Below are 16,113 nucleotides of genomic sequence, written 5' to 3'. Positions count from 1 at the left end.
ATTTACTCAAACATGTCACGGAGCTGAGCACACTCGCTCTCACAACAACCAGCTCTGCCCTCAGGCCCCAGCAGGGCTGCCAGATTCCTCACAGTCCTCACAGCCGAAGGTCTGAGCAGCACTTCCACTCCTCAGCAGGTCTGTGGAGGGAAGCTGGTGGCCCCTCTGGTCTCGCTTCCCACCTCAGTCCAGCCCTCGTGGCGAGTGGTCACCATATGTGTTTATTCCTGGAAAAGACAAGATGGGCCCCACTGCCCTCCCTGTGCACCTCTGCATGAACTATTGCAGACATTGGCCTGTGCCAGACCAGAGGCAAAGAGTAAGCCAGGGCATCTGAGGTCTTGGCCCCAAGCTGAACTGTCAGTTCAAGCGTGGAGGACAACCTGCTTCTGTACTTCCCATTTTACTTCTGTGCAAGTGCCCACTCTGCCTTGAGACAGAGCCCGAGGGAACAACACAGTCTGTGCAGAAATTGTGCTGCCCTGCTCAAACCCGTATCTCCTCCTCCATCCTTGCATCTTGAGGTGTTCTCTTCTTGGACTCATCTGTTGCACTTCTTTCTATGTCTGGCCATAAACTGAAAGGTAAAGGAGAAGAAGTCAGTCTTGACTGCTATGTTTTAGATCTGCTTCCTTCTCTGAAATGTTTATTTTGATTTTCAGAAGAGAGTAATTTACCAATGACACCAGAGACTTGAGACTTCAGTAATGAGTTTCATCTATTTCTCCGCAGTGCTTCTGAGAATTTGCTTTCCCCAAGCTCGCTCTCCAGTCAATGGAGACAAGAGAAAGAGCCAGCCTATAGATGCCCTGCAAAATAAAGCTTACCCATTTCTACTCTTCTCTCACTCTGCACTGACTGCATGGGAGGAAGTTAACTTGCTCAGCCTGAAGTGTCTGCACAGCAGTACCTTTTGTGAGCCTCCTCCTAGTTTTTCTAACACGGACCATCCTTAAGGACTTTAAGGTGAATTTTATTTCCCCTCAGAAATGTAAGGCGCTTAGATTGGGATGTTTGGTAGAAATAACAATTAGAAACTCTCTGGAAACTACTGCATTTCTGTGCAGAATAGCAGCAGGTGGGAGCGTGTGACAGATCCACTTCCGCAGTGTCTTTGCCTGTGATGTACAGGAGGCCTGCCAGCAAGGGAGAAGACGAGAAGGGAGGATAAAGTCTTCCATCCAGACTGTGAGATCACTGCACTTCTTTTTGCCGGGTTCCTCTCTCAGGAGGATGAACTGGAGTTGGCCACAGGACAAGGAAATGAAACTGCCGTTCCTGAATTCATCCTCGAGGGTTTCTCAGGGCTGAATCAAAGGCTACAGCTATTCCTCTCTCTGGTCCTTCTGCTCATATACCTGGCGACAGTGATGGGGAATACAGCCATCATTGTCCTCGTGTGTGTGGATAACCGCCTGCAAATCCCTATGTACTTTTTCACTGGCAATCTGGCATTCCTGGGAATCTGGTTTACCTCCTGCACAAGCATCAAATTGCTGGTGATTCCGAGCTCTGGCAGGAGAACAGTCTCTGTAAGCGGCGGCTTTGCCGTCCTATTTCTGTTTTGCCCTGGGTTGTATGGTGTTGATTCTCCTTGTGCTTATGTCCTTTGAGCACATTTGGAAGCTTCCCTGTTCTCTATTCACAGCCCTCAGAACATGTTTCTTTGGAGACCAACAAAACTGGCTTTACTGAGCACTGTCCTGTACCCGTTCTTAAACCCTTTCATCTACAGCCTTAGAAACAAGCTTGTGGCACTGGTCCTGAAGGATGCCATTGCCCATGCAAGAGCGCAGCTTTTCCCTCAGTCGTGATGCATTTCTGGACAGCAATTTGAATTACCTGCTGTTGTATATAATGCTGCTGGGGGTGTAGGACACACTAGGTAGAGGAGAAGCATTTTTGGATTGCAGAAGAAAACAAGGGGTTAGGAGATGGAAAGTGCTTGTCAAGTATGCATTTATCTGGTACTGCCCTGCACCTGATCTGCAGTTTGTCTTGTCTTCCATTTAACTCCATTCTTCTGTCTTCCATTAACCTCGATTTCTACCTCTTTCCTGAGTGAAGCTCTCTTCTGCATGACGTGTACATGGGAGTGCAGCCATCGGACAGAACAAGGTGGGGACGGAATGAATTTAGGTGTGTGTGTGCCTGGGGTGGTCTGTGCCCACAGCTGGACTGCAGCTATGGCCATGGAGGCTTATAGATCTAGGTGCCCACAACTGGGGCCCAGAGTGGAGCCCTGGGGCAGATCCTGGACAGACTGAGAGTCTGAGCCCAGCTGCTAAAGGTATGAACCCCAGATAGATAGATAGACAGACAAATAAACAGATAGATAGACAGACAGACAGACAACAAATGCCTGTAGCATATATGTATATTCTACATATCTCACTAGCTATTTCTCCATCCTGTTCATCTAGAGAGGAGACTGTGGTAAGGCTGCTGCTGCTGCTAATTCTGTTTGCCTACAGGAATTATTCCATGGTCCTACGGTAAATGGAGCACTGCCTGTTCTGACTTGTAGTTCCCCTCTCTTGAAAGTCTGCAAAAGAAGACAAAGACCTTTGCATAGAGGAAGGGAAGGGGGAGAGTCCGACATCACTGGTAGAGTTCCAGTCAGGAATATGTCCCTCATACCAGACTGCAATTTCGCTTCTTGCCCCTGATCTACCTGCTGACTGCATTTGCAGTGTCTTCACCACCGCATCTCAGATGGTTTCAGAGCAAGCAGATGTGAATGAGAATAAGAACTGAAGCCCTGCAAAAGTAAAATTGGCTTATGCTGCATTAGTCCATTTCAAAAATTCATCCGGAAGTCCCAGAGTGATCTCTGGCATCACTGTGACCAACTTCTGTCCCATGTCCTTCTTCGAGGCACTGGGCAGAGAAGACGGGCTGCCATGGACAGTAAAAGGACCACAATTCCAACAGGGGAATGTCCTGGTAAATTTGGGTGGGAAGCATCAAGATGCTTTGAAGGCAGGGAAAAGGACAGCCTCCTGCTATGAACAGCACTTCCATTCTCATTTTCCCGTGTGCCGGCACTTCAAGGCAGACCCCAGGGGGACAACCCTACACACTTCTGCTGTGGCCTGACCCAAGCCTGGTTCTCTGCATCCTTACCAGCAGAACTGACAAGGAAGCCCTGTTGGCAACACACTGACAGGTGGGAGTTCCTTTAGTTCCTGCCCGTCTATGCACCTCATATCCAGAAGGTACCCCTATCTCTGCTGGGGCTTATAAGCCCCCCACCAGTTTCATGGCAAAACCAAACACCGGGGTCACTTCCTGAGGCCAAACCTGAGGCCAAGCCCTGTTAAGGAAATCCAGGAGAGGCTGGGTCCTCTATTGTTTTACATTCACCAGTAACAGGGATGAAAGGATAGAGTGCCTGCTCTGTCCAGAAAAGCCCAGAAATTCATTGATTTATAAGGACAAGTGGAGTGTGAGAATGTTAATTTCAGGAGAGCTGTCTGATTGAAGTCTTCAGATTGGCAGATTGGATGAGGCCCTGGGCAGCCTGGTTAGCATTAAATGGGGAGGTTGGTGGCCCTGCATGTGGCAGGGGGTTGGAGATTTGTGATCCTTGGGGTCCCTTCCAACCCTGGCCACTCTGTGATTCTGTGATTCAGAAGTGGCACGATAAGGAAAAACCAGTAAGTAAATACGATGGAACGTCGATCTGAATTCATGAACACGAAGACAGCTCCATATCCTTTGGTCATTAGTGCAGGACATACACAAGAGTGTCTGTCAAACAGTCGGCATAATTCTTGCCAGTGATTAATGCCTTCTGGGTCTGGCTGGGATGGATATCCTCTTCCCCACTGCAGCCCACTGCAGCAGTGCTTTGTTTCCTATAGCATCCCTACAGCCCGCGAGCTCTCAGCATAAGCTGTGCCACATCACTGCCGTTACCCCATGGCCATGTGTCTCAGCGCCGTTGGCCGTTGTGGTCAGTGGGATGTCCCAGGGGTCAGGACCCTGCCCCGTGCCCGTGAGGCCGAAGGAGCAGCCCCGCAGCCCTGGCTGGTGCAGCCGTGGTGAAGGTGGCTCGGGGACACCGCAGTGACGTGCCTGGGCACAGAGCCAGGAGGAAACCACCGTCTTCCTGCCTGAGCGCTGTGACACGGGGCTGTGGTTTGTGCACCTGCAGCGGTGGGTGGGCTCCAACTCCCAGTCCTCTGTGAGGAATAACGGCCCCTGGTGACACGCTGAGTGCTGGGGACGCTTCTGAGCCCCTAGACTCAGTCTGCAGATCCTAGTCTGCTGCCAGGGCAGGACCTGTCCCAGCTCCAGCTCCTTCTGGGGACCCGACACGGGGCCCACCGTGGAAGAATGGCTGAGCCAGCACTTCCAATATGGGAGCCCAAGGACCTTTCCCAGCTGCTGCTCCTGGTACAGCAGGTCTGCAGCAGGCCCAGGGGCTGTTCCCCTGCCTTACGGACACAGCCCTGGTGCAGTCCCAACCCTGCGGTTCCTGCAGCGTGGGGCCAGCTGGACATTCCCATCTTGGTCTGTTGGGCATTCCCGGCACAAGAGATGCTCAGCGCTCCTGCAGAGTGCAAGTGGTGAGATGGTGATAGAGCCACGTCCTCCTACAGCCAACGCGGTGATTCCCGTCACAGCGACATGACACCCACAGCAGAGCCGTCCCTCATATATGGTCATGAAGAGCTCTGGAGAAGTTCATTGGAGGGCTGGGCTGCCTTGGAGGGGAGACAACTTCTGAGAAGGTCTAAAAAGGAGACTGCTGCTTTGATTGGCTTCTTCTGCATCTGCGTCATCAGCTGCAGAGATATATTGCTCTCCTGCTGTCATTGTCCCCAAAGCCCCCGGGAGCTGCGGCAGGGAGTTGGGCGCTGCAGGGCTGTGCCAGCAGGACGGGAGGCTCAGGATGGGGACAGAAGGACTCCTATGCCCTCGGGTGCTGTGGCTCCTCCTCTGGCTGCAGCCGTGCAGAGGTAAGTGCCAGCTGCCTTGACCAGCAGTCCAAGCTGACCTAGGGCCAGTGAGCGTCACCGAGATCCCTCTGGGAAGGAGATTTCTTTCTAAGAACCACTGAAACAAGGGCAGTTTAAGTTCTTTACAGAGAGAGTGGTGAGATGCTGGAACAGATGCCCAGAGAGGCTGTGGATCCCCGTCCATCCCTGGAGGTGTTCGAGGCCAGGCTGGATGGGGCCCTGGGCAGCCTGGTCTGGTATGAAATGTGGAGGACGGTGGCCCTGCATGTGGCAGGGGGTTGGCGATTCGTGATCCTTGAGGTCCCTTCCAGCCCTGGCCATTCTGTGATTCTGTGATTCTCTGATTCTGTGAATCTGTGGCAGAAGTTGCTGAAGTACATGGATCCTTTGCTTTGTTCTGTGTCTCTCCGGGTGGATGAGTGTATCATAATTTTCCAGGACTACTGAATTTATGGCAGCCCTGGTTATATGCCTGGTTATATTTCCAGACAATGAAGCGTCCTTCTGTGACCCCTTGCTCACCAGCACAGTGCTCTTGCTGTGCTGGTGGCCCAGCTGGTAACGGTGGCACACAGAAATCCCCAGAGCACAGCCAGACTCCTCAGGGTCATCCCTGGGGACCCTGGTCAAGAAGGGTCTGATCCACTGGGTTGGGGTGATCCTCAGGATCAGCTCGGTGCTTCCTGGGAACATGGAAAGCCCTGAGGATGGTAGTGAGTCTGGAGATGTAGAGACAGGCAGTGGGAAGTCTCCCACCCCAAATCTTGTGACTGTGCCAGCCTGGGGGTCTAGGATCCCCCAGTTTGGGGCCTGGGCCTCTCCTGACAGATCCTGTGTTGATGTTTGAAGGGGCAGCAGAGGTCAGGCTGGCGGATGGCAGCGGGCACTGCGATGGGAGAGTGGAGGTGAAACACCAGGAGCAGTGGGGGACCGTGTGTGATTACAACTGGGACAAGGAAGATGCAGCAGTGGTTTGTAAGCAGCTGAGATGTGGGTCAGCAATCAGTGCTACACGGAATGAAAGATTTGTGCTAGGATCTGGCCCCATTTGGATGGCTGATGTCCAGTGTCAAGGCACCGAGTCTGCCCTGTCTGACTGCACACACGATGAAGAGATTGTTCAATACTGCGGACACAGTGAGGATGCTGGAGTTACATGTACAGGTGAGGAACTAGCCATTTGCAACCTCCATGGCCAGATTTGGGGGATCAGTAAATAGATATCATACGTGGCCAGTTGTGCTGCCATTGCTGGTCCCTGGGGAATTGCCATTGGGTCCTGCTTGGTCCCCAGCTGAGGAGGAGGTGAGGAGGGACATGGAATTGCCAGAGGGCTCTGGGACCCCACAGGTGCCTTTGTTCACTCCAGGATTTGTCCGTCTGGTCGGAGGGGACAGCCGCTGCTCAGGACGAGTGGAGATCCATGACGGGGATGGGTGGAAATCTGTCTGTGACTCACGCTTTGGTCCCAAAGCTGCTGATGTGGTCTGCAGAGATCTTCAGTGTGGCGCAGCCCTGCCCGTCCCCAGAGCAAGTCCCTTTGGAGAAGGGACCGATGCCATCTGGGACAGAGAGCTGCGGTGTGTGGGGAACGAATCCAGCCTCTCCTCCTGCCCCACGGGGACGCCTCAGGACCAGCCCTGCACCCAGACAAGCATTGCTGCTGTCACCTGCACACGTAAGGGCTCAGGGAGGGCTGCTGGACACTGACTGTGTGCCAGGGCCAGGGACGGGGCTGTGCCGGGTGTGAGGACAGGAGAGTGATGTGGTATTCTGCAGCCCTAAGGTAGAGCTGAAGGAAGTGGCGTCGTGTTGTCCCTTTGGCTTCTCCTCCCTGTCCTGAGGGAACCAGAGCACAAACCACCCCCCTCCATCCTCCTCTGTCCTCAATCCACAGGGTTCAGGCTGGTGAATGGCAGCACGGCGTGCGAGGGCAGGGTGGAAGTGGAGGTGCAGGGAACATGGGGCAGCCTTTGTGCCTCCCGCTGGGACCTCTTGGATGCCCACGTTCTCTGTCATCACCTGGGCTGCGGGTTTGCGGTGTCCGTTCCTGGAGGAGGGCATTTTGGGAGAGGAAGTGGCCCGGTGTGGAATGACTGGTTCCACTGTGCAGGGACTGAGAGCAGCCCGGATCAGTGCCCGGTGAGCGCCCTGGGGGCCTCTCCGTGCTCCCATGAGAACGACGCTGCCGTCATTTGCTCAGGTGTGCGTCAGGATAACGCTGCAGGAATTGCGCCTCGTGTGCCACACGGCCACCTCCAAGTCCCCTGGGGATCCCACGGCATCACCAGGCTGAACCCGTCCCCGGAGCAGTCCTGCAGCGTGCAGGACTTCTGGCATTTCTGCTCTCCCCAGGCCCGCCTCACAGCGCATCTCTAAGGCTGGTGGGTGGAGGGAGCCGGTGCGACGGGCGCGTGGAGATGTTGCAGCGCGGGACGTGGGGCAGAGTCCTGGATGATCAGTGGGACATGGAGGACGCGAGCGTGGTGTGCTGGCAGCTGCGCTGCGAGGAGGCAGAGGCAGCCTACACTGTGCCAAGGGCCGAGCGAGGGACGGGCCCCGTGGGGCTGCGTGGGGTGCGGTGTGCAGGCCACGAGGCCGGCCTGAGCCTCTGCAACACCTCCCTGCCTGAGGCCGCGGGCATCATGGAGGACGTGGGGGCCGTGTGCCGGGGTGAGCAGCGCGTCCTCTGGATGCGGGATCGGGTGCGCGGCCGGCCTCTGACAGCCCGGGCTTCCCCCCACTGCAGGGAGCCGCCAGGTCCGGCTGGTGGACGGGGCTGGGCGATGTGCAGGGAGAGTGGAGATCTACTACCGGGGGCAGTGGGGCACGGTCTGCGACGATGCCTGGGACACGGCCGACGCCAACGTGGTTTGCCGCCAGCTGAGCTGCGGATGGGCCGTGGAGGCGGCCGGCTCGGCTCACTTTGGGGAGGGCTCCGGGCACATCTGGCTGGATGGCGTCAACTGCTCTGGGGCCGAATCTGCTCTCTGGAACTGCTCTGCTGAGGCCTGGGGACAGCACGACTGCGGGCACAAGGAGGATGCGGGAGTCGTCTGCTCAGGTCTGTGCTGGGAGCCCAGGACAGGGAGGCGGCCGGGGGGCTGAGGCCACCAAAGGCCGCTTCCCGAGCCCGGCCTGGGGACACCCCATCCACCGGTGCGGCTGGGGGCAGTGGGGAGCACGGCCAGCCTAACACTGAGCAGGGAGCACAGGGGGCTTCCTCTCTCCAGCCCCCAACCAGCGACTTCCCCCTGGGGCCTTTCCTCCTGCCAGAATTCATGGCCCTGAGGCTGGAGAACAGCGATGGCTGCTCCGGGCGCCTGCAAGTTTCCTACAATGGCATGTGGGGGAGCGTTTGCTCCAACTCGATGACTCCCTACACGGCGCCACTGGTGTGCAAGGAGCTGGGCTGCGGGGACACAGGGACCCTGGAAACCAGCATCTACTACAGCAGGGTGAATGGCACCGCGTGGCTGGATCGCGTGCAGTGTGGGGAGAGCAACAGCTCCTTCTGGCAGTGTCCCTCTGATCCCTGGCAGCTGCAGTCCTACGATGATGTGCGAGACAAGGCCAGCATCACCTGCAATGGTAAGTGAGCCACCTGGGCACCAGATCCTGCCCCCCTCACCACGACCAAGGTGTCACGGCGAGGTGCAAGCAGAGGCCCGCCCTGCACAGCTTCCTTCACTGCTACGTTTCCCTCCGCAGGGAGAAAGCCGGAAAGGACGCTGGCAGCTGCGTGCCCCAATTCCACGAGCTGCACAGGTGGGAGCTCCTTCTCCGTGTGACTCCTCACCCAGTCGTGCCGGTGCCATGGGAGGTCACTGCCTCTGCAGACAGGGAGAAGATCCGTGCTGTGGGAGGCAAGGACGGGTGCTCGGGCAGAGTGGAGGTGTGGCACCGTGGCTCCTGGGGAACTGTGTGCGACGACTCGTGGGACATGCAGGATGCCCAGGTGGCATGCAGGCAGCTGGGCTGTGGCCCTGCGCTGTCTGCCCTGGCCGAGGCTGCCTTTGGGGAGGGGACAGGACCCATCTGGCTGGAGCAGGTGGAGTGCAGGGGCACGGAGCCATCTCTGCAGGATTGCTGGGCCCGGACTGCGGGTGGCGGTGCCTGCCAGCATAAGGAAGATGCAGCTGTGAACTGCTCGGGTGAGTAGCTGGGGTTACTCAGGCTCTGCTCACAGCCCAGAGCTAAGCAGAGCTCTGGGCTGTGTTCCAGCCTGGAGGAAAGGATAATCTGGGTGGGACGTGTTGGCTGCATCAGCCACTGGTCTGCCTGGTACCGCAAACCCACCTCTCAGCTCAGCTTTTCTCTGCAGCTGCACCCAGGATGACAGCTTCCCCCCCACAAAGAGGTAACATCTCCTCCCACTGGAGCTGGGTCTCCCCCCGACACAGAACTGGGGCTTCTTACTGGGCATTTCATACCCCAGGAAAAAGCACCAGGCTGGGGGATATATGGGGAGGGCCATCATGTACCCAGTAGGGTGGGAGGTTTCCCATCATCCACCCCCTGCCCCTCTACCCCTTACTGCCCCCAACTCTCACGCACGTGCCTGGTGCTGCTCCTGCCACATTTGTTCCCTGCAGACCCCATCCTGGGCTATGCGACCGTCAGCAGGAGAGTCTCGGTGCCTGTCATCATCTGCATCATCCTGGGGCTCCTTATTTGCCTGCTCCTGGCCCTCCTGGCAAGGCAGATGCAAAGTGCCAGAGCTCGGCGCAGAGGTAGGTCCTGACTCAGCGGTGCGTGGGATGTGCCGTGTCACTCCATTGGCATCCAGCAACAAGCAATAGAGAGAGCCCAGTGGTGGGGGAGTTCATGGTGGAGCGAGGGGAGAAGTGGCAGAAGGAGGCTGGGGAAGCACAGCAGGGTCTCGTCTCTGTCCCCAGACTCCAGGAGATCTGGGGAGCCCTTCTCTGAAGCCGTCTATGAGGAGATCGAGTACAGCCCAGTCAGGGAGAAGAAAATGAGATACAGTTTCTCAGGTGGGTGCAGGTCCCTGCAGGAACACATTTGACAACACTTTTTTCCAGCCCCAGCCCACAGCTCACACCACAGCACGTGCTGCGCCTCTTTCCAGGCTCCTATTTGGAGTGCTCCCTGACCAAACTGCAGCCCTACCTCGGGAAATGTGAGGAGGAGGATCTTATCACTGTTATCTGCTCCCCTCTCTCTTACAGACATCCCTGTTGTGCCCGGTGATTCCCCAGTAGAGGGCTATGATGATGCTGGGGAGGTTTCTGACCCTGGAGAGCATCCTGTCCCAGGGCAGGGAGACTGGCAAGAGCCTGGGGCACAGGAGGAGGGAGAGGGACCCAGGGATGCTGCCAGAGGTGAGAAGGAAATGCAGTGCTGCAGCTTGCTGGGTGCCATCCCTGGTGCAGTAATGAGAGCCACACCTCGTGGGTTGAGGAACTTTCCTCGGGAGGTTTCATGGGGAGAAAGGGACTGGGAGAACGGGCTGAATGTCCCACCGAGGAGACAAGTGATGGACCACCCAGGAGGAGCACCCCGTGGGGCAAACAGTTGTCTTTGCTGCTGGCAGGAGAGAGTCTGCACTCCTGGAGAAGTGCCGGAGCCCCTGAAGCTGATGGAGACACCTCACCTCTGTCCCTTGCGAGCACGGGCTATGATGATGCTGATGAGATGTCTCTCTCATAACCCCACTGGACACAAAGGCTGTGACACCAGAGCACTGGGATGCCTGAGCTCTGGGACAAGAGACTCTGTCCCTGCCATGAAGTTGGGTGTAGACACAAAGGAGAGGTCAGTGCCGCTGGGAGAGCCGTGAGTGCCAGGAGCTCTTTTCACAGGGGCATCAGAAACAGCCAAGCAATTCCTCGAAGTTTTATCCCTCTGCTTTTATGCTGTGCATCCGTATTGGTTCCTATTAAAAGCCCGTGAGAACTTTGACCCAGAGCTTTTGCTTCCCTGCCCATATTTTGGGACATCTCTCTGAGGCTGACTGGATAAGCAGAGCACAAGGGCACAGTGTTGGGCTGGGGCACTTCTTGGGGACAGTGGGCTTGGGCTCAGGGCCATGGTGCCTGGGAAGTATTCCTGCTGAATCTACTCCAACCAGGGCAGCCAATGTGACCCTCTGCAAAGTCCCACGATGCTCCCCAGTAGGAGGGACTGACTGCTGCTGCCTTGGAGCCTGTGGACTCCAAGCACTTCAAGAATGGGAAGATCTTTCCTTCTAGATTGTTGGAAGCAGAGGACAGAGGGACGGAAATCATCCCCACAAGATGTGGGCTGCGGCCCTAGGTCATGGCAAAGCCCCTGGCCAGCAGAAGGGCCCCACTCCAGTTCTTCTACCAGGTATGCCAGACAGTGGGGTGAATAAAAAAACAAATCACCCAAATGGAAAAAAATGAGCTATAGATATAGGAAGGTCTAAAAACAGTATAGCTTTATGTAAGGTAGAGTACTCCATTTTATGCTGATGAACCAGAAGAAGTAATCCATGGAAGGCTAGATGACTAACTACTTCATACCACAGGCCTCTCTCAAGAAGTCTATCATGAGGGTGGGTTCATTCATCTAAGCAGGTGTCAGCGGTTTACGGGCTGGTTCGGCCCGGTTCCATGACCAGCGGGGCAGAGGGATCCGCAGATCTGCGCCTCCAGAAAAAGGGAACAGGGGACCCCAAAATAATTAAAAACAGCGGCAACAATCTGAGGAGAAACAAAGTAATTTACTAAATATAGTATCGGAATGCAAGATAACACACTATAATACAGTATAATTAAAATTGAAGCTAATAAATCAAATATAATGAGAGAGAGAATGTCCGAAAGGTGGGTAGGCTTCACCACAACGCGGAGAGCTGAGGTGAGATGCGCAGTCCAGTTGAGCAGCAGGGAGAAAAGGGAGGAGAGCTGATGAAAAGCAGGCAAAGAAGAGCGCATCAGGTGACCTTGCCAGGAGTTGTATCTCGAGACTCTCTGTGACCGCAAAGTCCCCTGGGGAATGCAGTTCTTCTTCTCTTCCAGGCAGGTACCCAGAGCTTGAGCACCAACAGTTAAACTCCCAGTGCCCCACATGATGTTATGATGTGGAATACCGAAAACCAAAAATCACAAAACCATGATATTCCACCCCTTATTCTACATCACTACATCATGCTTAACATACACAAACAAAATATAATTACCAAACACTAAACACGCACACACAAACCTATATATCTACATGGAATTACTGACTGCACTCCCCCAGCATCAAATTCCCTTGTGGTACACATTGAACATCCCCGTTTTTCTGCATCACCCACCAAGTGGATCCAGGTCCCTGGGCAAAAACAGTTCCACAAAGAGGTTTGCCCTTCCCAGAAGCTGGAAAGACCCAAACTGCTTTTCCCAACATGTTCTTTACATGTACTACAGGGACCTTATCTCCCTTGACAGTATGTAGGGAGCTAGCAGGACCATCACGATTGATAGATCCTCTGGTATTGACTAACCAGGGGGCTTCTGCCAAATGTTTCTCCCAATGCTTAAATGTTCCGCCACCCATTGCTTTCAGCATTGTTTTTAACAACCCATTGTATCGTTCGATTTTACCAGAGGCTGGTGCATGGTAGGGAATATGGTAAATCCACTCAATGCCATGATCTTTGGCCCAAGTATTTACAAGAGAATTTTTGAAATGAGTCCCATTATCTGACTCAATTCTTTCTGGGGTGCCATGTCGCCACAGGACTTGTTTCTCAAGACCTAATATGGTGTTTCGGGCGGCAGCATGGGGTACTGCATATGTTTCAAGCCACCCAGTGGTCGCCTCTACCATGGTAAGCACATAACACTTACCACTGCGGGATCGTGGCAAGGTGATAGAATCAACCTGCCGTGCCTCCCCATAGTTATTCATTTGCCATCGCCCTTCCTCCCAGAGTGGTTTCATCTTCTTGGCTTGTTTGATTATAGCACATGTTTCACAGTCATGAATAACCTGTGCAATAGCATCCACAGTTAAGTCCACCCCTCGGTCTCTAGCCCACTTATATGTTGCATCTCTCCCCTGATGGCCCGAGGTCTCATGAGCCCACTGAGCTAGAAAAAATTCACCCTTGTTCTGCCAGTCCAGGTCTATCTGAGCCACCTCAATTTTGGCAGCTCGGTCCACCTGGTGGTTATTTTGCTGTTCTTCAGTAGCCCGTCTCTTGGGCACATGAGCATCTACATGGCGCACCTTCACGGCCATATTCTTTATTTGGGCAGCAATATCTTTCCACAGTTCAGCAGCCCAAATAGGTTTACCCCTTCTTTGCCAGTTATTTTGCTCCCACTGCTGTAACCACCCCCACAAAGCATTTGCCACCATCCACGAGTCAGTGTAAAGATAAAGCATTGGCCACCTCTCCCCTTCAGCCACATCCAAGGCCAGTTGGACAGCCTTTACCTCTGCAAATTGGCTTGATTCTCCTTTCCCTTCAGTGGCCTCTGCAACTTGTCGTGTGGGGCTCCACACAGCAGATTTCCATCTGCGATGCTTTCCCACAATACGACACGATCCATCAGTGAACAGGGCATACTTTCTTTCATTTTCTGGTAATTCGTTGTATGGTGGGGCCTCTTTAGCTCGTGATACTTCTTCTGCTGGTGTTCCAAACTTTTTACCTTCAGGCCAGTCCATGATGACCTCTAGGATTCCTGGACAGCTGAGGTTCCCCATCCGCGCTTGTTGCGTAATCAACGCAATCCACTTACTCCAAGTGGCATCAGTTGCGTGATGGGTAGGGGGAACCTTTCCTTTAAACATCCAGTTCAGCACTGGTAGTCGAGGTGCCAGAAGGAGCTGTGTTTCAGTACCGACCACTTCAGAAGCAGCCCGAACCCCCTCATACGCGGCTAAGATCTCCTTTTCAGTTGGCGTGTAGCCCTCTTCCGACCCCCTGTAGGCCCGACTCCAGAATCCCAGGGGTCGGCCTCGGGTCTCTCCTGAGGCTCTCTGCCACAAACTCCAAGTGGGACCTTTCTCTCCAGCAGCAGTGTAGAGGATGTTCTTTGTATCCTGCCCTGTCCGTACTGGCCCTAAGGCCACGGCACGGGCTATCTCCTGTTTAATCTGTTCAAAAGCCTGCTGCTGCTCAGGGCCCCATGTAAACTCATTCTTCATTCGCGTCACATGATAAAGGGGGCTTACAATGAAGCTATAGTTTGGAACATGCATTCTCCAAAAGCCCACTACACCAAAAAAAGATTGTGTCTCTTTCTTACTAGTGGGTGGAGACATAGTGGTGATTTTGTTGATCACATCTGTTGGGATGTGACGACGGCCATCTTGCCACTTTATACCTAGGAACTGAATCTCCTGAGCAGGTCCTTTCACTCTGCTCCGCTTAACAGCAAAACCAGCACGCAGAAGAATCTGGATTATTCGCTCTCCTTTTGTGAAGACTTCTTCTGCTGTATCGCCCCACACAACGACATCATCAATGTACTGCAAGTGCTCAGGGGCACTGCCCTGTTCTAATGCAGTTTGGATCAACCCGTGGCAAATGGTTGGGCTGTGTTTCCACCCCTGGGGCAAACCCCTGGAGGGGGAACCAAGACGCATGGAGGTCTGACATCTTTGTACAGAACCACAGCCACAAACTCTGAGAACTACAAACACAGGGAAATTCTGCATGCACGCAGATCAAATGGCATTACAGATCAACACCACTTTACCTCCTCCGCACCAACAGGCTCTGCAGTGCCCCAAACGTCTGTCAGTGGCAGTCTGTGAGGAACGGCCCTGCAGAACACGCAGAGTCACACAGGCTCTCCTCCTCCTGCCCAGCTGCTGCTGCTGCAGGCAGTGCTTTCCTTGCCTCCTCAGCCTACAGCCAGCAGACAACATCAGCGGATGCCTGGTGCTCACATACAAGCAGAAGTGCTGGTGGAAAACCACCGCAAAGCACAGACCGAGTCGCTGGTACCTTGCAGTGAGGAAAGGCTGAGATGCACAACGTCCTCACCTGCTTGCTTGGTGCAAGTGGAGGTTCAGCAGCAGCTCCACTCGTGATTAAGGCCTCCAGAAACCTTCTTCTTTCTTCTTGATCAGGAGACTGCAAAGCGAAACCTTCTCCAAAGTCATTATTAAACAATATCTCTACCTGAAGCCCAAGGAGAAAACACGTTTCATATTTAAGACCACAGAACATATTCTATTCCAATACAACTTCAATTGTAATTTAAATTTCATGACTAGCATTTCACCCACCCTGCTACGGAAGGGGGAAAGGGAGGGGGCAAAGGAAGGGGGAAAAGATAGGGAGAGTCTTTTAGCCCCACATCTGCTTATAGCCCACCCTATAGCCCCGTATCACCCTATGACCCCCACAGTCCCTTATAGATCCAGATTTCCCATACACACTCTATAGCCCCATTTCTCCCTATATCCACCAATAGCTTCCCACAGCCACCCTATATCTGCCCACAGCCCCCCTCACAACACAACCCTTATAGCACAACATCCCTCTCTGTAGCCCCCCCACCCCCTATTGTCCCAGACCCTCCCACAGCCCACCACAACCCCTCATAACTCTATAACCCCCTATAACACCCCCCGATTGCCCCATATCTCCCTATATCCCTCCACAACCCCCTATAGCTCCCCAATAGAATTGTATAGCTCCCTACAGCCCCCATACCCCCCCAGATCCCAAAAGCCCCACAGCCTCCGATTGCCCCCTACAGCCCTAAAACCTTCCCTACAGCCCCCCCAGCCCCACATCGGCCCTATACCTCCACAGCCCCCCACAATCCCCTGTATTACCCCCACAGCCCCCTCTTCTTCCATATCCTCTTATTCCCCTTCTATAGTCCCCCACAGCTTTCTATAGCCCCATATCCCCCCAGAGCCCCCGACAGCCCCCATCATCCCCTCTATTCCCCTCACAACTACCTGTTTCCTCATAGCCCCCACTATCCCCCCAGAGCCCACTGTTACCCCGTATCCTCCAATATCCACCCCTACAGACCCCCCATAGCCCCCCATATCCCCACATCACCCTATACCCCCCCTGTAGCCCCACATCCCCCCATTTCCCCCCATATCCCCCACCTCCCCTAACCTCCCACATCCCCAAGTTTCTCCCCCCCGCCCCCCGGACCCACAGCCCACCTCAGCCCCGGGGGCACCGGGAGCA

The 16,113-nt window shown here is 54.5% G+C and overlaps 1 protein-coding gene and 1 pseudogene across 1 annotated transcript; both read left to right on the top strand.

Annotated features, from left to right (window-relative positions):
* Nucleotides 1-562: 562 nt before the first annotated feature.
* LOC149914012 (olfactory receptor 6F1-like) lies at nucleotides 563-2,337 on the top strand (annotated as a pseudogene).
* Nucleotides 2,338-3,810: 1,473 nt separating this feature from the next.
* On the top strand, nucleotides 3,811-11,346 carry LOC149914011 (antigen WC1.1-like). The gene is made up of 14 exons (XM_090128038.1): nucleotides 3,811-4,967; nucleotides 5,817-6,131; nucleotides 6,337-6,645; nucleotides 6,865-7,170; nucleotides 7,323-7,640; nucleotides 7,717-8,031; nucleotides 8,244-8,558; nucleotides 8,679-8,735; nucleotides 8,807-9,121; nucleotides 9,292-9,327; nucleotides 9,563-9,700; nucleotides 9,866-9,961; nucleotides 10,157-10,309; nucleotides 10,522-11,346. The coding sequence occupies exons 1-14, from the start codon at nucleotides 4,901-4,903 to the stop codon at nucleotides 10,635-10,637; spliced, it is 2,856 nt and encodes a 951-aa protein (XP_089984164.1). The 5' UTR covers nucleotides 3,811-4,900; the 3' UTR covers nucleotides 10,638-11,346.
* The last annotated feature ends 4,767 nt before the right edge of the window (nucleotides 11,347-16,113 follow it).

This window comes from Phasianus colchicus, chromosome 32 (genome assembly GCF_987193195.1).
Source record: "Phasianus colchicus chromosome 32, bPhaCol1.hap1.1, whole genome shotgun sequence".
NCBI lineage: Eukaryota > Metazoa > Chordata > Aves > Galliformes > Phasianidae > Phasianus > Phasianus colchicus.
Note: the sequence above shows the minus strand (reverse complement) of the source record. Positions and strands in the feature narration are given on the sequence as shown.

Bases quoted from the DNA above. Each gene is read 5' to 3' on its own strand.
- LOC149914011 (XM_090128038.1), top strand. From the start codon at position 4,901: ATGGGGACAGAAGGACTCCTATGCCCTCGGGTGCTGTGGCTCCTCCTC. The intron at 4,968-5,816 runs GTAAGTGCCAGC...TGATGTTTGAAG, and splicing joins CTGGCTGCAGCCGTGCAGAG to GGGCAGCAGAGGTCAGGCTG. The intron at 9,122-9,291 runs GTGAGTAGCTGG...TTTTCTCTGCAG, and splicing joins TGCAGCTGTGAACTGCTCGG to CTGCACCCAGGATGACAGCT.